The following is a 23,592-nucleotide window of genomic DNA, read 5'->3' on the forward strand; positions in this document are numbered from 1 at the left end:
CTACTTGGGCCCCTGCCAGCTATGTGGGAGACCCAGGAGGAGTTCCAGGCTCATGACTGCTGTGGCCATTTGGGGAGTGACCCAGCAGATGGAAGACTTCTTTGTCTCTCTCACTATGCCATTCAAATGAATCAAGTAAATACATTTTTTAAAGTTCTATTGTGGTGGGGCCGGCACTGTGGCTCACTTGGTTAATCCTCTGCCTGCGGCACTAGCATCCCATATGAGCAGCAGGTTCTAGTCCCGGTTGCTCCTCTTCCGGTCCAGCCTTCTGCTGTGGCCCGGGAAGGCAGTAGAGGTGGCCCAAGTGCGTGGGCCCTGCACCCGCATGGGAGACCAGGAGAAGCGCCTGGCTCCTGGCTTCGGATCCGCGCAGCACACCAGCTGTAGCAGCCATTTGGGAGGTGCACCAACAGAAAGGAAGACCTTTCTCTCTGTCTCTCTTTCTCACTAACTCTGTCAAAAAAAAAAAAAAAAAAAAAAAGCTATATTGTGGATTCAAAAGGCTTCCATAGCCTAGGCAGCTCATGTCAGGAGCCAGATGTCATACATAAGAGTGTTAATTGTTAAATTAACAACAGAAGTCACTGTGCACTTACTCCCCATGCAGGACCTCTGTCCTCAATGAGTTGTATTATGAGAGTTAACTGTAAAACTTGTTCTCAAACAGTTTTGTGTGTATGTGTGCATGTGTGTGCAAATTATTGAAATCTTTCCTTAGTATAGAGTTGATCTTCTGTGTACAAAGTTAATTGAAAATGAATCTTAAGGAGAATGGGACTGGGAAGGAGAGAAGAGGGAGGAGAAGGGGTGGAGTGTAAGTGAGAGGGTGGGTATGGTGGGAAAAATAAATATAGTCCTAAAGTTGTCCTAATGAAATTTGTGTTCCTTAAAAAATAAATAAATAAAGTTCTAAAATTGACTATGGTGATGGCTCTGCAGTTCTGTGGTGGATATAGTAAAAGCAATTGAACTGTATAGTTTAAATGAACAAATTGTACAGTCTGTAAATTGTATTCCAATAAAGCCACATTTCAAAGGGAAAGACTGGAGTTGGGTGTTTGGCATAGCAGTTATGACATCCACGTCCCGTATAGGAGTGCCTGTTTTTTTCTTTAAAGATTTATTTATTTGAAAGAGTTACACACAGAGAGAAGGAGAGGCAGAGAGAGAGAGGTCTTCCATTCTCTGGTTAGCTCTCCAATTGGCTGCAACAGCCAGAGCTGCGCCGATCCAAAGCCAGGAGCCAGGAGATTCTTCCGGGTCTCCCATGCGGGTGAGGGGGCCCAAGGACTTGGGCCATCCTCCACTGCTTTCCCAGGCCACAGCAGAGAGCTGGATCAGAAGTGGAACAGCCAGAGCTAGAATCGGTGCCTATATTGGGTGCTGGTACTGCAGGCTGCAGCTTTACCTGCTACACCACAGCGCCGCCCTAGGAATGCCTGCTTTGAGCCCCAGCTGCTCTTGCTTCCAATCCAGCTGTTACTGATGTGCACCTGTAGGCAGCAAGTGATGACTCAGGGACTTGGGGCCCTGAGAGACCCGGATGCAGTTCCAGGCTGCAGACTTGGGCCTGGTCCAGCCCCATCTGTTGTGGGCATTTGGGGAATGAATCAGTGGATTTACGATGTCTCTCTGCCTTTCAAATAAAATGAAAATCTGTTAAATAAATAATTTTTATAAAAGGAAAAGTAGAACAGGCATGGTGGCTCAGTGGGTTAACCCGCTGCTTGGGATGCCTGCATCCCATATCAGAGTGCGGGTTCGAGTCCCGGCTACTCTGCTTCCAATCCAGCTGCCTGCTCATGTGATCCTGGGACGCAGTAGGTTATGGCTCAGGTAGTTAAGTCTCTGCCTGGGGCCGGACCGTGGCTCACTTGGTTGATCCTCCGCCTGCGGCGCCGGCATCCCACATGGGCGCCGGGTTCTGTCCCGGCTGCCCCTCTTCCAGGCCAGCTCTCTGCTGTGGCCCGGAGGGCAGTGGAGGATGGCCCAAGTGCTTGGGCCCTGCACCCCATGGGAGACCAGGAGGAGCACCTGGCTGCTGCCTTCGGATCGGCACAGCGCCGGCCATGGCGGCCATTTGGGGAGTGAACCAGCGGAAAGAAGACCTTTCTCTCTCTGTCTAGCTCTGTCAAATTAAAAAGAAAAGTAAATTTAAGATGATCTGTACCAATCGAAAAAAGCGGACAACTTTTCCGAAGTCCACCAGAGCGGGCACTCGACCCCCCACCCCGTCTTCTGGGAGGAGGGGGTGCCCTCCCGCTCCTGTGGCCCGGAAACTCATTCCTCCTCACCAGAGCGGCGATCCGACCCTGCCGGTCTCCTGAGTGCTGCGTGGGGATGGCTTCCTGCCGGGAGAAGACGGAGCAGGGCCAGGACCGGGTCGACAGGGAGGGAGACCTCTGGGAGCGGCCATGTCCGCAAAGACCGAGCGAGAGCGAGGAGGCGAGCAGCCCTAGGGTCCTGGGGAGCGGGCGGACAGCCCACCTCCTCCTCCTCCAGGCATTCGCACACCTGGGCTTGGGTGCCGGCAGCGCCCCCAGCTCCACCACAGCGCTTCCGCCCTCACCGTCCGAGGAAGCCCCCGGAAGGCCCGGGTCTGTGCAGCCGGCGGCCACTCCGCGCCCTTCCCGCCAAACCCACACCCAATCAGAAGGCACCACAGAGCCGCTGGCCGAGCATCAGCCAATAGGACGCAGGATCCGGAGCCTTGGCCCGCCTGGAGGGGCTCCGGACCAATGACTGCCCCCCAGCGAATCCGGGGCAGCGCGAGGCCCCTAGGGGCGGTTGGGCGCGCGTGCGCCGTGGTGGCTCCGGCGGCCGTTGAAGTCCAGTAGCGGCGTCAGGCGGCTGCGGCGAAGCTCACCATGGTGGGGTCCCGGGACGGGCCCAGGCCGGCGGGCGGCCCGGGAGGAGGGTGGGAGAGGAGGCCGGGCAGGACGCGGGCGGTGCGCTCGGGTCTGAGGGCGGTGCTGGCCGGATGAAGGCGGATTGCCCTGGAGTCGGCTAAGCGGCCGGGGTGGGGGTGGGGATGTTTTATTTTTGGAAAGCGGTGCCCGCGGCGCTGGTGGAGCTGGGCAGCGTCAGGGTTGTGGGTCTGCAGTCGCGGTGGGCTCTGGAGCCTGGGGCGCTTATCCCCGCTCCTGGAGGAGCCCGAAGCGCCGTTGTGCACACAGCCATGGCTGTTCTTCCTGTGGGAAATCCCACTGAGCGGCTGCTGTGGTGGCGCCTTGGACCGGCGGCCTCGGCGAGCGCCGCTTCCGGCCGTGGCTGCTCCACTGCCGACCCAGCTCCCTGCCCGTGCGCTGGGAAGACAGTGGAAGGTGGCCCAAGTGCTGCCCAGGCAGCTCCAGGCCCCCGGCTTCGGCCCGGCCCAGCCCTGGCATTGCAGCCATTTTGGGAGTGAAGCAGCAGGTGCAAGATCTCGCTCTAACTCTGCCCTTTTTCAGGTCTTTTAAAACAAAAGTTCAACTGAGAAGTCCTAAAAAGTTGTATTCTCCATTTTGTTTGAGAGACAAAAGATCTTCCCTTTGCTGGTTCACCCCCCAAATGGCCACGACAACGGTGCTGGGCCATGCCTGAAGCCTGAAGCCAGGAGCCCTGGTGGCAGCCGGTCTCCCACGTGTGCATCAGGAGACAGAGTACTTGAGCCGTCCCCTGCTGCCTCCCAGGAGCTGGAGTTGGGAGCAGAGCCAAAACTCAACCCAGACATTTGGATATGGGAAGCCAAGTGGCATCGTAACCAGTGTCAAGCGCCCACCCTAGAGAAGCTTTTTTTAAAGATTTATTTATTTATTTGACAGGTAGAGTTATAGACAGTGAGAAGGAGAGACAGAAAGGTCTTCCTTCCGTTGATTCACCCCCCAAATGGCCGCTACGTCTGGAGCTATGCCGATCAGAAGCCAGGAGCTTCTCCTGGTCTCCCATGCAGGTGCAGGCGCCCAAGCACCTGGGCCATCCTCCACTGCTTTCCCAGGCCACAGCAGAGAGCTTGACTGGAAGAGGAGCATCCAGGACTAGAACCCGGCGCCCATATGGGATACCGGCACCAAAGGTGGAGGATTAGCCAAGTGAGCCGCGGCGCCGGCCCTAGAGAAGCTTTTAAAAAGCTTATTCATCGGGGCGGAGCTGAGCATAGCAGGTAAAGCCTCCTGCAGTGCCGGCCTTCCATATGGGTGCTGGTTCTAGTCCTGGCTGTTCCAGTTCCGATCCAGCTCTCTGCTGTGGCCTGGGAAAGCAGAAGATGGCCCTAGTCCTTGGGCCCCTGCACCCACTGGGAGACCCAGAAGAAGCTCCTGGCTTTGGGTTGGGCCAGTTCCAGCTGTTGTGGCCATTTGGGGAGTGAACCAGCAGATGGAAGACCTCTCTCTTCGCCTCTACCTCTCTGTATAAGTAAATAAATCTTTAAAGTAAAAAGCTACTCGTTTCGAAGCAGCACACGGGATCCTAAATAACTACCCACGTCTGAATAACCCAGTTTGTCAGCTTGCACTCAGCCATCCCAGCGGTGTTCTCTCCACAGCAGAGAAGAGAGACAGAAACGTCCCCTCTGTGAGTTCACGCCCCAGATCGCAGCCACAGCCAGGACGGGGCAGGCCAAACCCCAGAGCCTGGAACTCCGTGGGGAACTGCCACGTGGGTGGCAGGGACCCAGGTACTTGAGCTGTCACTTGGCAGCCTCCCAGGGTGCAGCGTGGTGGGGAGCTGGATGGGAAGCAGTGTCGCGGGGACTCAAACCAGGAACTCGGATAATGGGATGCGAGCCTCCCTTTCAGTAGCCTGTGCCAGATGCCTGCCCTGGAAGTGGTTTGACTGAGAGGAGAGCTCACTAAAGAAATGTGCAAGTGGGGGTGAGTGTTCAGCAGTTAAGGTGCCGGTTAACAAGCTCTGTCCCCCATCGGAGCATACAGGTCCTATACCTTCTGACTGCTGAATCCTGCCTCATGCACACCCCGAGAGGTGACTGGACTCCTGTGCCCACATGGGAGATCTGGATGGAGTTTCTGGCTCCTAGGCAGTTGTGGAGTGAACAGGCCATGGGAGTTCACTGTCTCTTGTGTCTAATTTCAAATACATTTTTAAAACAGAGTTATTTAGTTGAAACACAGACTTACAGGGAGAGAAAGGGAAAGCTAGAATCTTCCATCCACTGGTTTGCTCCCCAAAAGGCCGCAGCAGCCATGGCTGGGCCAGGCAGAAGCCAGGAGCAGTGGCTTCATCCAGGTCTCCTATGAGGGTGACAGGAGCCCAAACTTGGGTCATCTTCCACTGCTTTTCCCAGGCTGTTAGCAAGGAGCAGAATCGGAAATGGAGCAGCTGGGATGGGAGATGATGTTGCAGGCAGCGGCTTCACCTGCTATGCCACAGTGCTGGCCCCTGGAATTCACTGGTGATGTTACATGGCCACCAACTTTAAAATAATGTGATTTTTGTGTGATGGCAAACATTTAGGTTCTAGGGCTAACTCTGGCACTTCATAGCTAGGGTGAGCAAGGATACAAGGGTGACCTAACCATTGCAGAAAATAAAAGTTGAAAAAGCCCTAGAAGCTGAAGCGTTATAAACTATGAAAGTGTGTCACATGCCCTGTAGCTGCAGCTTGCCTGACAATGAGCGAGTTTCACGTTTATGTTCTGGTTCCCAGCGCGAGTGTATCTCTATCCACGTGGGGCAGGCGGGCGTCCAGATCGGCAACGCCTGCTGGGAGTTGTACTGCCTTGAACATGGCATTCAGCCCGACGGTCAGATGCCAAGTGACAAAACCATCGGTGGCGGGGATGACTCGTTCAACACGTTCTTCAGTGAGACGGGGGCGGGCAAGCACGTGCCCAGAGCCGTGTTTGTGGACCTGGAGCCCACGGTGGTCGGTAGGTGCTCGGGCACCGGAGGGTGGGACGCCTGGCGTGGGCTCCCCCGCAGAGAGAACGGCTGTAGGAGCCCATGCTGTTGTTGAGTGAGAACCGAAAGGTTCACGATGGACAGTCTGACTGTGCGACTCGGCAACCCCCGACCCACAGCTGCTCTGCCGGCACACAGTGGGCCGCGGAGAGATGTGCCGGGGGCTGCCTCGGCCTTGGTCGGGTGGCTTCTGCAGACCCCGTGTGTGCTGGTTCCCTCCCTGCCGCCGTGCTCTGTGTGCTGCTGCGTGAGTCTTGAGGTGCATCTCCCACATGACAAGGTCAGCGTAGAGCATTCGTGTGGCTCTCCCAGCTTAGAGCCCAAGGTCGTGTGAAGGAGAGCTGCAGAGAGATGGGTGTGCCAGGGGACGACAGTGTCACAGCCTGGGAGGCCCAGAGCACCTGGGCAACCCCGACAGGACTGCCCAGCCAAAGCCACACTGACCTGGGCACTGCCCAGTTTTAAATTATTCCTTGAAAGAAGTCGGTCCCCATGTGAGGGGTGAGAGCTGCTCTCCCTTCACAGCAGCAGGGAACTCTGGGATTCCTTCGGTGAGTTGACCTCACCCGCTGAGCTCCATGAATTGCGTGGTGGTTTTGCATCACAGACATTTTCTGAGACACTTGTGCCCGTGGGGGCTGCAGGGCACAGTACGTGCTTTGTGGAACTGAGCAGGGCCGGCCGCGCCGTCTCGGTGAGTACAGCAGGCCCCAGCTTCCCTGGTCTCTCTGCAGACGAAGTGCGCACGGGCACGTACAGGCAGCTGTTCCACCCGGAGCAGCTGATCACCGGGAAGGAAGACGCGGCCAACAATTACGCCAGGGGCCACTACACCATCGGCAAGGAGATCGTGGACCTGGTGCTGGACCGCATCCGCAAACTGGTACGGGGCGCCCTGGTCCCGCACAGCCGTGGGGTGGCAGGGGAGGTCGCGCCCCAGACTCAGGCCAGGATCAGGAGCCGACCAAACCTGCAGAGGCCTCCGCGGAGGGTCGTGTGGGACTCGGCGTGGGTCTTATCGTGTGCTGCTTTGCTTCTGCTGTAACACGTGCTCACCGCGGGCGGTCTGAGTCTGTGTTAACTCGCTGAGGCCGAGAGAAGTGAGCCCGGCTGGGCAGGTGGGCGGTGCGGCCTGCCCGGGCCCGGCTCACTCTGTGTGGTTTCTTGCAGGCGGACCTGTGCACGGGGCTGCAGGGCTTCCTCATCTTCCACAGCTTCGGGGGCGGCACCGGTTCCGGGTTCGCGTCTCTGCTCATGGAGCGGCTGTCAGTGGACTATGGCAAGAAGTCCAAGCTGGAGTTTGCCATCTACCCGGCGCCGCAGGTTTCCACGGCCGTGGTGGAGCCATACAACTCCATCCTGACCACCCACACGACCCTGGAACATTCCGACTGTGCCTTCATGGTGGACAACGAAGCCATCTACGACATCTGTCGGCGCAACCTGGACATCGAGCGTCCCACATACACCAACCTCAACCGCCTGATCGGGCAGATCGTGTCGTCCATCACGGCCTCCCTGCGATTCGACGGGGCCCTGAACGTGGACTTGACGGAGTTCCAGACCAACCTGGTGCCGTACCCCCGCATCCACTTCCCGCTGGCCACCTACGCCCCGGTCATCTCCGCGGAGAAGGCCTACCACGAGCAGCTGTCCGTGGCCGAGATCACCAATGCCTGCTTCGAGCCGGCCAACCAGATGGTGAAGTGCGACCCTCGCCACGGCAAGTACATGGCCTGCTGCATGCTGTACAGGGGCGACGTGGTCCCGAAGGACGTCAACGCGGCCATCGCCACCATCAAGACCAAGCGCACCATCCAGTTTGTGGACTGGTGCCCGACCGGCTTCAAGGTAGGCCTGGGCCGGGAGGTGTCACCCCGTCAGCGGGCAGCAGACCTCCGGGAGAATGCTGTCCCCACGCCCACACCCCATGGGGAGACTGCAATGACAGCAAGTTTAGAAATTAATTCGCTAAATGTCTAATAGAAAGTTGTCTCTGAGGCGTCCTGTGATTAGCAGGCTGCGTGCCCTGACACACCTGGTTTGCATCTTCATGCCCTTTGGTTTTTACCCTTGTCCACAATGATTTTCCCCATAGACAAAGCTATGGATTCCACATCTTTAAGCTCTGCAGCGTTCCAATGTAGTGCGGGAGTTTCGAGTTCCAGAATCATTCTGATGGAAAATGACATGAGAAACCCAGCGCAGTGTGTCTGCCTTCTCCCACGTGGATGGCTGTGCTTCCTCTGATCACACACCACTTGTTAGACGCTCTCAGCCCCCTTGATGACAGCCTGACACAGATGACCTATTTTTTCTTTAATGATGCATTTTATTTATTTGAAAGGCAGAGTTAGAGAGAGGCAGAGGCAGAGAGAGAGAGAGGTCTTCCATCTGCTGGTTCACTCCCCAAATGGCCACAGCTGCCAGAGGTGGGCTCTTCCAGAGCCAGGAGCTTCTTCCAGGTCTCCCACATGGGTGCAGGGGCCCAAGGACTTGGGCCATCTTCTGCTGCTTTCCCAGCCACAGCAGAGAGCTGGATCAGAAGTGGAGCATCGGCTGGCGCTGTGGGTAGCAGCTAAAGCAGCTGCCTGCAGTGCCAGCATCTCATATGGGGACCAGTTCATGTCCCAGCTGCTCCACTTCTGATCCAGCTCTCTGCTGTGGTCTGGGAAAGCAGTGAACGATGCCCCAAGCCCTTGGGCCCCTGCACCCGCGAGGGAGAACCAGAAAAACTCCTGGCTCCTGGCTTCAGGTCAGCACAGCTCCGGCCATTGTAGCCATTTGGGGATTGAACCAGCGGATGGACGATCTCTCCCTCTCCCTCTCTGTAACTCTTTCAAATAAATAATAAATCTTTAAAAACCAAAACAAGTGGAGCATCCGGGACTCGAACCCGCACCCATGATGGGATGCTGGCATCAGGGGCAGTGACTTTACACTAAGCCACAACGCCTCCCCCCCAGCAGAGTCTTAATTGCTATGCCAAGGGCCTGTTCCCAGGGCGCTGTTTTCAACTGGCACACAGCGCCTGTCTTAGAAGTAAGCCGCCCTTTGTGACTGCTGTGTTCTCCTCCGGCAGGTGGGCATCAACTACCAGCCCCCCACCGTGGTGCCCGGGGGCGACCTGGCCAAGGTGCAGCGGGCCGTGTGCATGCTGAGCAACACCACGGCCATCGCCGAGGCCTGGGCCCGCCTGGACCACAAGTTCGACCTCATGTACGCCAAGCGGGCCTTCGTGCACTGGTACGTGGGCGAAGGCATGGAGGAAGGGGAGTTCTCCGAGGCCCGCGAGGACCTGGCCGCCCTGGAGAAGGATTACGAGGAGGTGGGCGTAGACTCCGTGGAGGCGGAGGCCGAGGAGGGGGAGGAGTACTGAGTACCCGCGGTCCCCTCCCACTTGGGACACTGCAGGAGCTATTTTACCTATTAAAGTTTGGGCATTGAGCCATCGCCTGTCGTGTGCTGTACTCTGACACGTGTGCGTCCCAGCGGGTCTCGGGCAGAGCCGTGCGACTGTTTCCCGTGAGCTTACCCAGCGTGTGTGCAAGTTCAGTCCCTGCGCCCCTCCCGGGACTCGAACTAGGGAAAGGCTTCGTCCGCACTCGGAGCCCGCGCCTCCAGGCCCCGCCCCGTGGGTGGAGCCACGGAGCCCCGCCCCGGCCTGCGAGCGGAGCACGGAAAGCCCCGCCCACCTCCCCTCCAGTCCTCGTCTCCGGCGCCGCCAGGAGCTCAGCACGGTTCTGCGGGCCGGGGACGGGACCCTCGACTCAGTCAGGGGCCTTCCGGGAGGAGGCCGGGGCCCGTGCCGCAGCCGCCCCATCCGTAACCGGGAACTTCAACGGGAGCCCAAAGCACTACCACGGCGCAGGCGCGACGGCCGCCCTCGCCCCGCGGCGCGCCCGCTACGCCCTCTTCCGGCGCCGCCCGCTCCCGAGTCTCTATGGTCCCGACTTCCGCCGCGCGCCACCCCTCGCGAGACTTCGGCGGCGCAGCCATGGCGAGACCGTGAGTGCCGCCGACCGGAGTCAAGAACTCGGGCTGTGACTGGGTTTGGGCGCGATCGGGCCGGGAGCGGGAGCCCCGGACGGGCCAGGGCACCCTGTGCGGGCGGCGGCTGAGGGCGCGAGGCCAGCCGGGGCCCCGACGGCCGCCCGCGACCTAGCTCCCACCTCTCCCCCAGATGCCGCGTCACTGCTCCGCCGCCGGCTGCTGCACACGGGACACGCGCGAGACGCGCAACCGCGGCATCTCCTTCCACAGGTCAGCGCGCGTGCGTCGTGGCGCGCGCGGGGGCTCCCTTGCGCAGGCGCCTGTTGGGGCCGCGCCTGCGCATGCGCGCCGTACCTTTTTCGGGCGCTGGTGAGATTTGAACTTGTGGGTGGCGCGTGCCGGTCGAAGGCGGTGTGGGGGGGGGCGGGTTCCGGAGGGATTGAGGCCGGTGGACGCGGCGGGGTCCAGCAGGCTTGGACTCGTTGCTTTCTGGCCCTTCCCTGAGCTCGCCGCCTCGGCGTCTCGAGGCCTCAGCCGTCCCCATGCCCGGGCGGGCCCGCGCGTACCCCGCCGGTCTCGGCGGCTGCGGGTGCGGCTGCGGGGCCTGCTCTAACTGCCGGGCACTCACGCACGCACTGGTTGGTGGCTTCGCAGACTCCCCAAGAAGGACAACCCGAGGCGAGGCCTGTGGCTGGCCAACTGCCAGCGGCTGGACCCCAGCGGCCAGGGCCTGTGGGACCCGGCATCCGAGTACATCTACTTCTGCTCCAAACACTTCGAAGAGAACTGCTTTGAGCTGGTGGGAATCAGGTGGGCCCCCTTGGCCAGGCCCGCGCGGGGCGGGGCGGCTGCGTGTTCCCGAGAGGGTCCCTCGAGCAGCCGGCGTGAGGACGGGCAGGGCCGGGCCGGGAAAGCCCCCCTACCCCCATGAGCGCTGCCCAGCCCCCCCAGCAGGAATCCCTTGGGGCTGCTGATGGAATGTTCCAGACACCTCAGTTTCCGGGAGCCGTGCAGGGAAGAGTGGTGTCGCCTTCTGCCACCCTCAGCGCTGGGACCGTGCGGCGGGGGTGTGGGGGGCAGCACCCGCTCTCCGGCTCACCAGGCTGCTTCCTCCCCACAGTGGGTACCACAGGCTGAAGGAGGGCGCGGTCCCCACCATCTTTGAGTCTTTTTCCAAGCTGCGCCGGAGCGCCAAGAGCAAAGGGCACGGTTACCCGCCCGGCCCCCCGGACGTCAGCAGGCTGCGGCGATGCAGGAAGCGGTAGGTGCGGGGCGGAGGCCCGGAAGCTCCGCGGAGCGCACCCCCAGCCCGGCCTGGCTGTCAGGCTGTCTCTCTGTCCCCGCAGCTGCGCCGAAGGCCGGGGGCCCACCACCCCATTCTCTCCACCCACGCCGGCCGACGTCAGCTGCTTCCCTGTGGAAGAGGCCTCGGCGCCCGCCACGCTGCCAGCCTCGCCCGCCGGGAGGCTGGAGCCCGGCCTGAACAGCCCCTTCTCAGACCTGCTGGGCCCGCTGGGCGCCCAGGCAGACGAAGCGGGCTGTAGCGCGCAGCCCTCGCCGCTGGAGCCGCGGCCCGTGTCCCCGTCCGCCTACATGCTGCGCCTGCCGCCCCCTGCCGGCGCCTACATCCAGAATGAGCACAGCTACCAGGTGGGCAGCGCCCTGCTCTGGAAGCGCCGGGCCGAGGCGGCCCTGGACGCCCTGGACAAGGCCCAGCGGCAGCTGCAAGCCTGCAAGCGGCGGGAGCAGCGGCTGCGGCTGCGGCTGACCAAGCTGCAGCAGGAGCGGGCCCGGGAGAAGCGGGCTCAGGCCGACGCCCGGCAGACGCTGAAGGACCACGTGCAGGACTTCGCCATGCAGCTGGGCAGCAGCATGGCCTGAGGGGGCCAGGGCGTGGCCGGACGCCGGAATAAAGTGGGTTCCAGGAGGTGCTGTTGCCTAGCTCGGTTGGGACTCAAACACTGGGCCCCTGCCCACCGCCCAGCCCGGGTGGGGCAGCTGGGCTGCCAGGGGTTCACCCTGGGACCTCAGAGTGCAGGGGCTCACCTGTGCCACCCGCCACCCAGCTGAAAGCTTTCTGGCCTCAGACACAGTGTTCCAGCTCTAGACGGTCACTTCATTTATTCACAGTCACGGGGTGGGGGGCAGTGATGAGCGGGCCTTGCGGATCACCGTGGGGGTTTGCAAAGCCAGCCCTGGGGAAGGGGGTTGGGATGAGCCCGCCAGGAATGTGGTGAGACCCGCAGCCTGTGGAAGCTTTGGGGCAGCCGGCTCTGTGGCCCGCTAAGGGGGACTCCAAGCTGCCTGCTGCTTCCTCCCCAGCGCCGCTGCAGGCTCCTTCCTGGCTTCCTGGCTCTGCTTCCCTCTGCTGGGGGCTCGGGGCCTCCTGCCCACCTGCCCACAGCCCCCTGGGCGCTACAGCTGTGCAGGGCACAGGCAGAGGAGGGAAGAGCCCTTCATCTGCCCATGGGGTCCTGCCAGCCAGGAGAGGCAGAGTGGTGCCCCCACTCCCGGACACACGCGCTGGCCTGGCCCCATCACGGCTCGGGTCACACCACACCTGCCCCTCACTGGTCTCCGCTCACAAGCTGCTCCAAGGGTGGCCAGGCCGACTCCAGAGCCACAGCCCTTCTGCCAGTCCTCTCCCCAAAACAGGCAATGGGACCCAGCGCCTGGATCCACAACACCCAGGCCACAGGGGCAAGGCCCAGCCTCGCAAAGCCACATTCTCTGGTCGTCTTCTGCCTCCTCCCGTGGCAACCCCACCCAGGGGAGGGTGCCAGGTGGGGAGGGGTCTGCCATACCATCTCCCTGGGACACCTGTTCTTGGAGGGGCGGGGCTCCCTGGCCCAGCAGGTGCAGCTGTCACAAGCACACTGCATGGCCAGGGCAGTCATTGTCCACACAGGGCAGGGTGCTACGAGCCCTCAGATGTCAGCGCCCAGCTCCGCGCACTGCTTGTCGGAGATGTGGGAGGCCAGCGAGTCGATTATGTCCAGTAGCAGCTGCTGGCTCAGCGAGCGCAGCGTGGGCAGCTTGGAGACCTGCAGAGGTGGCCGGGAGACACACGGGCTGGCAGGCCGGCTGGGGGTGGGGGGTGGGGCGGGCCAGGGCCTCCAGGACAGGGCTGACCTTGGTGAACTGGTGCACGATGATGTGCAGGCAGTGTCGCTTCATGTCCAGCGCCTGCGTCTTGTCGGCCGCCTCCAGGATCTGCCACAGCAGGGACCCTGAGGTGCTGTCCCCCCATCCCCACCCTGACCGCCCTCAGTGGGGCCACGGGCCCGGGGGCGCTACCTGCAGCACGTTCTGCACCGTCACGTTCATCTCCAGGTTCTGCTTGCAGTAGGCCTGCAGCCGGTTGTTGTAGAAGCCGTAGTAGTAGGGGGCCGCGAACAGGTAGCTGGGGGCTGGTTAAGGAGCCGCCCGCCACAGGAGAAGGGACCACGTCCTCCCACTCAGGACAGTGTGGCTGCAGCCCCATGCATGCCCGGGGCCAGGGCTCCAGCCCACACCCAGCTCTCAGTAGGCTACGAACCACTAGGGCTCAAAGGGTGCACACGAGACCCAACAGATGGGCGCACAGATTGGGAAACGCATGGCTGGGCCGTCTGCTCAGGTGCCATCACCGAGGACACCTGCCTGTCCCCGGGCCCCTCCACACCGCAAGCTCAGGGCCGCGCAGGAGTGAGGCTCAGGAGCCACTCTGCTGGCCTGCTGCTTGGAGCCGTGACTGGGAACCCACCCGTCTCTCCTGGCTGCTCCAAGGAGCTCTTGGGAGAGCCCTGGGCAATCCTCCCGCGCCAGGCAGCAGGCCCAGGCTGCCCCGCCCCGCCCCCCACCACAGCGGCACCCGGGGGCACGGGGGTCGTGAGGATGCAGCGAGTCCTCGGGCGGCATGTTCACCTCGCCGTAGTAGATGTAGCGCAGCATGGACTCGAAGGCCTGCCGGCTGGGCACCATCTCCCCGATGGAGATGTTCACCTGCCCCGCCTCGGGCATGAAAGACCGGAACATGGCCTCAAAGTAGCTGCAGGTGCGCAGTGCGCAGGCTCAGGCTGGGGAGCCCAGCGCGCGCAGCAGGGGCCCGCTGCCCTCCCATCCGCGCCCCCGACCCACCTGGAGCGGGCGGCCAGGATGGCCTTGTGCGCCGGGCGCGGGTGCCCGTCCAGCAGCAGCGTGATGTCACAGAACTCTGCGCCCGCCCCCTCCAGGTACGCCTTCATGTCCTGGATCAGAGATGTGCCTGGGGGGGGAGGGGGTGTGTGTGGAGGGACCCTGAGCAGGTGCCTCCAAACACCCAGAGTGAGGGGGCAGCCTCGGGTTCCGGCCCTGGGACCTCATGGGCGTCGCCGCCTCCAGCCAGAGACCTCCCGCTAGGCCAGCAAGAGGTTCCCCGGTTCACTGGGCCCCGGGCTGGCTGGCGGGTCTCCATCCCTCTGCCCCCGGGAACCCCACAGCGCCACACCCACCCCACCCCTGCCACAGGCCGGGCAGGTGCCCCCTCTGGCTCCCCACTCCTCCCCCTCTTCCTTACCGATGTCCCCGGGCTGATCCGAGGGCGCGCGAGGGGGCGGCTGCTGCTTGCGCCGCACGATCTCCACGATGAGTGGAGACGAGAGGCGCTCGAACTCCTTCATCATGATCACCTGGTTGAAGTGCGACTCCTTCACCACGAAGTTCAGGCAGTGCTCCTGGGGCGGACGCGGGCAGACAGGCAGATCAGCCCAGGGCCCTGGCGGGGGTGTGGGGGTATGGCCCAGCCCCCCCCCCAGCACGGCTCAGGCACCCCCTGGGGGAGAGCGCAGGGGTGTGGCCCGAGCCCGCCCAGCCCCTGCCTGGCCCCAGCCACGCCCCGGGAAGGGCGGGGGTGTAGCCCCAGCCACGCCCCGGGGAGGGCAGGGGTTGTGGCCAGAGCCCGCATGGCCCAGCCACGCCCCGGGGAGGGCAGGGGTGTGGCCCGAGCCCATCCAGCCCCAGCCACACGCCGGGGAGGGCGGGGGTGTGGCCCGAGCACGCCCAGCCCCAGCCACGCCCCGGGGAGGGCGGGGTGTGGCCCGGGGGTGTGGCCCGAGCGCGCCCGCCCACCTTGAGCTGGCTCAGCTGCAGCCTGGCGGCGCTCTCGCACACTAGCAGCACGTTCTGCAGATCCACTGAGGCCTCGATGTACTGCCGGCACAGCTGCTCCAGGCGGCACAGCTGGAAGCCCAGCGCCAGCTTGTACACGTCCATGATGAGCAGCACGTCCTCCACGTGGCCTGCACCCAAGAGCCCCTGAGACCCCGAGGAAGGCGAGGCCAGGGGCAGGGAGGGGGAGGGGCCCGGGGCTCCCTTCACGAGCAGCCAGGCGGGAACGCGGCAGTGAGGGGCGTCAGGTACCCTCCAGCTGCCTTAATCACGATGCAGACCGCGGCCTCCGAGCCCCATCTGTGTGCAGAGCTATGGCTGCTGCCTGCGCCCGCCCCCCGCGTCCCGCCCCGCGCCGCCCCCCAGCCAGGGCGGACCTTTCCGCGGGTATTTGATCTTGTCGGTGTAGAGAAACTGCATGAGCACCTCGAACGGCCGGGCCTCGGCCTCCCGGATGGCCACGTGCAGCAGAGGCAGCCGGGCCCCAGCCCCAGCCGCACCAGGGGCCTCCCTGGGAGCCGAGGCCGCCTCTTCTTCCAGCTTCTGTGGGGAAAAGAAAGGGTCCCTGGGGCTGGCACCCAGCACAGCCGGTTAAGCCGCTGACAGCCCACGTGGGCACCGGTTCAGGTCCTGGCTGCTCCACTTCCGATCCAGCTCCCTGCAATGCCCCTGGGCAAAGCAGCGGAAGATGGCCCAAGGGCTCAGGCTCCTGCCACCCACATGGGAGACCCGCAAGAAGCTCCCGGCTCCTGGCTTCGGGCAGGCCCAGCTCGTCATTGCAGCCATCTGGGGAGTGAACCCGCAGGTGGAAGTAAAAAAAAAGAAGAAAGTGGGGGGATTCCTTGAAAGACACCCCACGGGTGATGGGCACCTCACCTGGGCCAGCCGCTCCCGCGCCTGCACAATCTTCCGGCGGAGCCAGCGGCTGCGAGCAGTGACAATGGCCACGTGGCCCTGCACGCACTCCTCCTTCTGTACGGACAACGATGCGTGGCTGAAGGCTCGCGACCCCCAACCTGGGCGCTTGCTGGGAGGCCGGCTACACCCCGTGGGCACGGCAGGAAAGGCACCCACCTCGCCCAGCACAAACTCCACGTCGCAGAATTGACGGCTCTCCCACAGCCGCCCGTAGTCCTCGTGCAGCGTGCACTTGGGGTAACAGGAGAACTGCGGGAGGAGACCCCCCACCCCAGGTCACCAGAGACAGCAGGGCTGGCCATCATGGCTGGCCGGCAGAGAGCAGCCGCCGCCCACCCCACAGGCCCTCCGAGTCTGCTGCAGCCACGGGCCCACACCCCGGGTCACCAGAGACAGCAGGGCTGGCCATCATGGCTGGCTGGCAGAGAGCAGCCGCCGCCCGAGTCCGCCACAGCCACGGGCCCGCACCAGACCTCTGCCCAGACACCTGTGTGCATGCTGGCCGCACCGCTACGCCCTGAGCTCCTGCAGGAACCTGACCCTGACCCCCTGTCCCTCCCAGCCTGGGAAGGGGCCGGCAGTGGCCACTCTGGACCCGGCTCCCCACACCGGTTCTGCCGTGAGCCCCACCTGGAACCGGTACATCTCCCCACTGCGGATGTTGTTGTCCACGGTGCCTCCGAAGATGTACATGGCGTCCGAGATGACGGCAGCCGCGTGGAAGAGCCTTCCGCTGGGCAGCTGGGGGCGGGGCGAGTCAGCAGGGGGCAAGGCACAACGCACCACGTGCGTGGCCACGACGAGGGGAGAGGGCTCCCCAACTCAGCACCTGGCTCAGGGGCCCGTGCTGACCCCGGAGGCTGAGCCTGGGCAGGGGCCTCCTTGCTTCTTGGAGCGTTGGTGCCCCCACCTGTGAGCGGGGCTAAGGGGTGATGGGGCCTGACTGAGGGGCCCCGGCCCTTACCTCGGAGGCCGGCTGGGAGGGCTGCTTGGCAGAGGTGGTGCCGAAGTCCAGGCCAAACACATCCCGGGACTTCTTAAAGGCGCCCCGCTCCTCAGACGTCACAGTGGGCGCCTCCTCGGACGCGGACGCCCGCTCTGGCACTTCGGCCCCGCTGACCTGGGTGGGAGGGGGGCACGCAGGCTCAGGGCAGCGAGGGGCCCAGCCCTGGGCTGAGGGGCTTCCCAAGAGAGGCTGGGCATGCGATGTGAAAAGCCTGCAGGCTGCAGGAGGCAGATAGACTCGGGGCCCGAGGGTCAGGCGCCAGTCCTGGGGTCCCAGGCGTCCTGGCCGTGCTCCTGGGGCTGTCCGGAGCCCCGGGAGGGCCCTGAGGCTTGCAGAGCTGGGCGGGCCGGGGGTAGCATGCAAGCCTTTCCTTGGTGTCCAGTGGCTGTTTGGGATGCCCCGGGGAGCCCCCCGCCCCCACCCCCGCCCCGCGCCCGTGACCTGGCAGCGCTCACCTCGCTGTCAGAGCTCGGCTGCACGACTTCCCAGGTCTGGAAGTCCACGTCGTAGCAATGCAGCTCGTTGGGCAGCGTGTTGTCGGCGGCCCCCCCAAACACATAGAGGTGACGGTCAAAGGCCACCATGGTGTGCCCGTAGCGCCGCTGGGGGGGTGGCGGGGAGCCCCGGAGCAGGTGCTCAGTGGGGATCCGTGTCCACCTGGGGCACAGGATGGTGAACGAGTGCTGGGGCAGGGAGCAGCACTCGGCTCCCCCTGCAGCCTCCCTACAGCAGGCCCCTGCTGGGAAGCCCCCCAGCCCACAGCGCGGCAGCCCTGGCCCCATGGCACTCGGGCATCAGCCTTGCCCAGGTCCATGCAGTCCACGAAAACCGTCCTGCCCCAGCCCCCCCAGCCATGGAGCAGGCAGCAGGGCCGGGGGGGGGGGGTGCAGACAGGTGCACTCCCAGGTCACCTTGCCCAGTCAGATGATCCTGCAGCCTAGCCCCTACCTACGGTCTCACACACACACACACACACACACACGGGGGTGGGGGCGGGGGCGCCTGCACATCCCTGCTGTGGTCTATCTGCTCCACACACACACACACACACATACACACTCGGGGGTGGGGGTGCCTGCACATCCCTGCCCCGTCTATCTGCCCCCCACCCTATGCGCCCGAGTGTCTGGGAGCTCAGCGGGGACGGCCCACCGCGGCTGCACTCACGTCTTGTCCTTGAACTCGAACTGGAAGAGGTTGTTGGTTATCTTGGCGCCGCTCTGCCCCGAGAACACGAACATCTTGTCCCGGCACACCGCCACCGGGAAGTTGCAGCAGGAGGGCGGGATCTCGCCGCTCTGCGCCACCTGGCGGGCAGGGCGGGGAGGGCAGGGAGGGCAGGGAGGGCAGGGAGGGCGGCTCAGGCTCCGCCCCCACCGCGCACACAATCCCTGCTGGGGGAAGCCTGGCAGAAGCGCTTAGGGCCCGATCTCACCCACCTAACCCGGTCCTCAAATCCAGAGGGTGAGCGAGAAGCCGCGGGAACCAGGCCTTTCTCCAGGCCAACGGAGCCTTGGGGCAAACCGGCCGCGCACAGGGCACCGGACGGCACCGGGCCCTCTGCGCCCCAGCGAGGCTGGCCTAGGCCCCCGATCCCGTGTGTCGCCGGTGCCTCTGCCCATCCAAGCCGTGCAGCCTAAAGTTACTGCCACAGGTGCCGCTGGGGACGGCCGAGCAGGCGAAGCAGGCAGCATCGGCCCCACCCCCACCCCACCCCCACCCCAGCACCCTGCGGCCCTCACCTCCTCCCAGCAGGTGAGCTCCCGGTCCTGGAGGCCAATGGTCCACATATCGTTCAGCCTGCAGTGGGACACAGGATCAGGAGCCCTGCGGACTGGCTGTCCCCTGCCTTACCCCCTCACTCGGCCCGCTCCGGGTCACTCCATCCAGCGATTCAAGGGACCACGGGCCTGCTGCAGGATGCCGCCCAGCGGCCTTGGCCCCCACCTCCCACCCCTGCCGTCTGCCCACACACCCTTCCCCACACACCCCTTCCTGAGAAGACCCCAACAGCGGGGAGTTTGACACCCACCAGGCTCCGCCTCCCCAGCCCCATCCCCCAGGATGCCGGAGGAGGTACCTGGCATTGCCGTCATAGCCAGCAAAGATCCAGAGCTTGTCGCTGTACACCGTGGCTCCGTGGGCCGACCTGGCAACTGGCAACCTGCAGCACCAGGGGCAAAACCAGGAGTGAGGCTACACCGGGCAGGACCCAGCCACGAGGTAAGGCAGGGCCCCAGGCACCTGCCATGCAGGCCTTAAGGACCTCAGAACAGGGCACTGGGACCCAGGCGTCAGCTGGGAGAGGAATTCAGTCATCAGTCACCCACCCAGCCCAGCACCCCCTCCCACGGCCACCAGGGGTGCCACAAAGCCACGCCCCCCCAAGTGGCTAGCAGTTGAGGGCAGCAGTTGGCAGCAAGCGCTGGGGTCCTCGGAGCTTCTGCAAATGCCACAGGGGACAGCGCACAGGCCCGCTGCCACCCAGGACCCCACCAGATCCAGCGACAAGTCTCTCACCGCCCTTCAATTTTCCACTCGGTCCACTGGCCGGTCGCAAACTTGTACTCAAACAGGTCGTTTTTATTCTTCAGGTTAGAATTGGAATAAATGTCCCCAGTGTAGCCCCCTGGTGGCAAGAGTGAGCCACAGTCACTCCCAGAGGCAGAATTTAAGTCTTCAACACCCCCCCACCACCCCCTACCCCCCGTGAGGGGAACACAATTTGGCCATCTTTAAAGGGCACCTCCTGGGGCTGGCGCTGTGGCATAGCGGGTAAAGCCGCCACCGCCGCCTATGATGCCAGCATCCCATATGGGCACCAGTTTGAGTCCCAGCTGCTCCACTTCCGATGCAGCTCCCTGCAAATACATATGGGAAAAGCAGCAGAAGATGGCTCAAGTGCTTGGGCCCCTGCACCAACGTGGGAGACCAGGATGGAGTTCCAGGCTCCTGGCCTTGACTGGGACCAGCCTGTGCCGTTGTGGCCATTTGGGGAGTGAGCCAGCAGATGGAAGGGCTCTCTCTCTGTCCCCTTCCCTTTTCTCTACTTTTTCAGATAAGTAATTTTTAAGTGCACCTGCTGCCTGCCGGGCTCTGTGGACACACAGCTGAACAGGACTGTGCGCCCTACCCAGGCCAGTCCCAGAGGCTCCCAACCTAGCCCCGGGAATCCAGGATGGTTAGGGGGAGGGGGCTCCCAGCCAGTGCAGCAATTCCGAGGGCTCTGGCATCCAGGGCAGGAGCCGGCTAAGTGCAGCGGGTGCCAAGATGCCCGAGCCCAGCGCTGGCGGGGGCAGGGCATCCATGGGCCCAGCGCTGGGGTGCGGGGCTCCTTACCAAACACGAACATGCTGCTCCCATACACGACGGCCGAGTGGTGGTAGCGGGGTGCTGGTGGGGTCCCTGTGGTGAAGGCCCTGGGGCAGGCACAGGGGTACTGGGTGTCAGCAAGGGGCCGGCCACCCGGACCACACCCCCTGCACGTCCCTCCTCCATCTGGGTATTCTAAAGGTGAAACCTGTCCCATTACAAGAGCTTTCAGGAAAGCAGCAATAAGGAAACAACAACAACAACAACAGAACAGGCACCGAAGCTCCAGCCACTGTGGCCATCTGGGGAGTGAACCAGCGGATGGAAGACCTCTCTCTCTGCCTCTGCCTCTCTGTAACTCTGCCTTTCCTATAAGCACCACTGTGCACTGGGAAGAGGGCGGGGTTCTGGGGCCGCGCACCTGCACCAGGAGCAGTCCTTCACGTCGAAGCGCAGGAGGTCGTTGAGCATCGTCTTCCTGAAATGCAGTGGGAGACAGGGTGGCATTGGCTGGGTGTACGCGGCAGAGCTTCAGACAGGCACTGCATGTGGCCCCTGGCAGGGCTGTCTCCTCTGGCTGAGTCACTGACCCAGTCGGGGACCTGGCCAGAGCCAGGCAACCAGCTAATGCCCAAGGGACGAGAGCGGTGACACAGAGGAGCCCCTCTCCCTGCTGATGTGGGTACTGGGGCTGCCACACAGGCAAGAGCATGATCCCGACCCCCCAGGTGCCCACCCAGAGGCAGATGGGAGGGCACGAGACGACCCCCAGGCCAGTCATCATTCAGAACTCAGAGCAACCTCCAGAACCGCAGAGCACCACCGGGAGGTGCCTGTCCTTCTCTCTCACCTTCTTACGTATGTAGCAACCAGGCGGCATAATGGGTTAAGCCGCTGCCTGGGCCACCCACATCCTGTATCCAGGTGCCTGGGTTCAAGCCCTAACCTCCACTCCAGATCCAGCTTCCCGCTAATGCGCACCCTGGGAGGCAGCCGGTGATGGCTCAGGTACTTGGGTCCCTGCCACCCACTGTGGAGACCCAGTTCGGTAAGGAGCCCCGCACACCAGGCGGGTGCATGGTGGGGGGGATGTGTGCTCCCCACCTCCATTTTATAGAAGATGAAACAGCCTGGGAGATTAAAAAGCTGAACTTGAGGCCACCCCTTCCTGATTCATACCCCAGGAAGCCACCTTTCTTTGGCACACCCAGGGGAAAAAACTGCACCCAGGGAAAGGCAAGTTTGCGTCCTGTTTCTTGGCGTCCCCATTGTTAAAGAGAATCCTGGGAGGCCACTGCTTCAGACTGAGCTCCTGCGCTAGGCCAAACCAGAATGGCCTCACTCCTGCTAAACGCCTCGGAAACGGAAAATCAAAGGAAGCGGAGAGATACCCAAACAGGTGCAGCCGGCGCACCTGAGTCAGCATCACAGCCAAGTCCCCTGCACTGTCACCGTCACCAAAAATGTAAACCGCAGCAACCTACGCCTAACCCAGCCCGGTTCTTGTCTGTGGCTTAGTGCCCTGGCCCCAACCTTATAAAACTCCCTGTTTTACCAGCCACGGTGGCTGCTCCTCCGAGTTTGTATGATACAAGTTGTACTGATTTTCGAATTACCAATAAAAGCCAACCGCCTTTTGTCTTTTGACACTTTGTATGTAGCAGCTTACAGAAAGGGTTGGGCTTCTTGCTACACAGTTGCCACACACAAACTGCCTGCTACACAGAATGGAGGGGTCTATTTCCCACCCACTGCCCTGGGCAGAACACTAACACCTCCTCTGCCCTGGCACTCCCGCTCTCTCTGGCTAACACCTGCGGGTGGGATCTCCCTTCTTTCATACGTTCAGTGGACAAACCCTGCGCTGTCTGGGCTGGGATACAGAGACGCAGGGAGCACCAATGTCTACGTGCTACAGGGACCAAGGGAGACAGTGAAGAAGAGCAGGGGAGGGGCCGGCTGCCCGTGTGCCCAGGTAGCCAGGGAGGGTCTCACAAGCAGCATCATAGGGCAGCAGGGGAGAGCCAGGGCAGTGCACATGCAGTAGGGCAGCCAGCGTGGCCCAGTGCAAGGAGGGGACAGACTGGGCAACGGTGGGGTGGACACAGAGTAGGGGGCTAGGGGCCGGCGCTATGGCGCAGCAGGTTAACACCCTGGCCTGAAGCGCTGGCATCCTGTATAGGCGCTGGTTCGAGTTCTGGCTGCTCCTCTTCCAGTCCAGCTCTCTGCTATGGCCTGGGAAAGCAGTAGAAGATGGCCCAAGTGCTTGGGCCCCTGCACCCACGTGGGAGACCTGGAAGAGGCTCCTGGCTCCTGGGTTGGGATCAGCTCAGCTCTGGCCCTTGCAGTCATTTGGGGAATGGAAGACCTCTCTCTCTCTCTGGCTCTACCTCTCTCTGTAACTCTTTCAAATAAATAAAATAATTATAAAAATAAAAATAAAAAAGATGCTGCTAGGGATGCCCGCATCACACATCGGAGCACCAGGGTTCAAGTCTCAGCTCTGCTCCTCACTCCAGCTTCCCGCGTGCACAGGGCCCAAGCCCTAGCCCACAATGCTTCTCCCTGCCTGGTCCAAATACCCTGACAGTCACAATCACTCACCCGTTGTCACCACCAAATACATAGATGGCATCTTTATAAGCCACCACCGTGTGTTTGCTCCGGCTGCGAAGAAAGAAATGGGATGGCTGGTGAGGCCAGGGTCCTGGGTGGATGGGTGGGGCACCCAAAGAACAGAACTATGCATGGGGACTGCCACATGACCTAGATGGCAGGTTACAATTGCCAGGATCCACAGACACCTAACCCACCCCTCCCAAAGGACTCTGCACGTGGGCCCCTAGGGACCGCCTCAACCCGAGACCCACCAGATCAACAGCTCTCGGACTCTGCGCAGGTGTCCCACCCCACCCCGACACCCTCGCCAGCTCCGGACACCGTCCCACGGACACCATCTCCGTCATCCCCACTTCCAGATCGCAGCCCCGGAACACCACGTCTCGGCCTCGCCCCTGGACCCCGCCCTGGGACCCCCTTGAACCCCGCCGCCGTACCGGGCACCCACAAACTCGTCGCAGGGCGGGAGGCGCCGCCAGCGATGCACCGTCTCGAACGGCCCAAAGTTGAGTGTCAGGTACTCCACACTGTCCGAGCAGCTGTGGTCAAAGTCCACGCTTGGGGCTACCTTGGACCGCGCGCCACCGCCCAGGGCCCCGGCCCCGATCGGGCCCCCGGAGCCACCCGGCCCAGCCATCCCGGGTCCCGCCGGGTTGGCCACCGGGGCCACAGCACTTGCGGCCACCGCCCCGGAGGGACTACATCTCCCGACGGGC

General features: G+C 62.8%; 3 protein-coding genes across 5 annotated transcripts; 2 read left to right on the plus strand and 1 right to left on the minus strand.

The window, feature by feature from the left end:
• Positions 1-5,659: 5,659 nt before the first annotated feature.
• On the plus strand, positions 5,660-9,280 carry LOC133752291 (tubulin alpha-3 chain). Its single transcript, XM_062182770.1, has 4 exons — positions 5,660-5,870; positions 6,636-6,784; positions 7,072-7,752; positions 8,984-9,280. Exons 1-4 carry the CDS (start codon positions 5,750-5,752, stop codon positions 9,278-9,280), a joined length of 1,248 nt encoding a protein of 415 aa, XP_062038754.1. The 5' UTR covers positions 5,660-5,749.
• A 549-nt stretch (positions 9,281-9,829) lies between these two features.
• On the plus strand, positions 9,830-12,007 carry THAP7 (THAP domain containing 7). Of its 3 annotated transcripts, none has more exons than XM_062182044.1 (5): positions 9,830-9,909; positions 10,085-10,164; positions 10,549-10,704; positions 11,015-11,155; positions 11,220-12,007. In XM_062182044.1, exons 2-5 carry the CDS (start codon positions 10,085-10,087, stop codon positions 11,773-11,775), a joined length of 933 nt encoding a protein of 310 aa, XP_062038028.1. In that variant the 5' UTR covers positions 9,830-9,909; the 3' UTR covers positions 11,776-12,007. The 3 variants fall into 3 exon arrangements, with proteins under 3 accessions (XP_062038028.1, XP_062038030.1, XP_062038029.1); XM_062182045.1 differs by lacking the exon at positions 9,830-9,909 and adding an exon at positions 9,911-9,952; XM_062182046.1 differs by having other exon boundaries at positions 9,871-10,164; positions 11,241-12,005.
• LZTR1 (leucine zipper like post translational regulator 1) lies at positions 11,990-23,572 on the minus strand. The gene is made up of 21 exons (XM_062182043.1): positions 23,314-23,572; positions 22,862-22,924; positions 20,679-20,735; positions 20,285-20,364; positions 19,466-19,574; positions 19,026-19,109; positions 18,688-18,745; positions 18,113-18,252; positions 17,401-17,602; positions 16,904-17,059; positions 16,570-16,680; positions 16,096-16,188; positions 15,898-15,993; positions 15,399-15,564; positions 14,983-15,152; positions 14,432-14,588; positions 14,014-14,140; positions 13,775-13,924; positions 13,192-13,297; positions 13,027-13,107; positions 11,990-12,938 (listed from the first exon to the last, which is right to left on the minus strand). The coding sequence occupies exons 1-21, from the start codon at positions 23,511-23,513 to the stop codon at positions 12,822-12,824; spliced, it is 2,523 nt and encodes an 840-aa protein (XP_062038027.1). The 5' UTR covers positions 23,514-23,572; the 3' UTR covers positions 11,990-12,821.
• Positions 23,573-23,592: the final 20 nt, after the last annotated feature.

This window comes from Lepus europaeus, chromosome 23 (genome assembly GCF_033115175.1).
Source record: "Lepus europaeus isolate LE1 chromosome 23, mLepTim1.pri, whole genome shotgun sequence".
Lineage (NCBI taxonomy): Eukaryota > Metazoa > Chordata > Mammalia > Lagomorpha > Leporidae > Lepus > Lepus europaeus.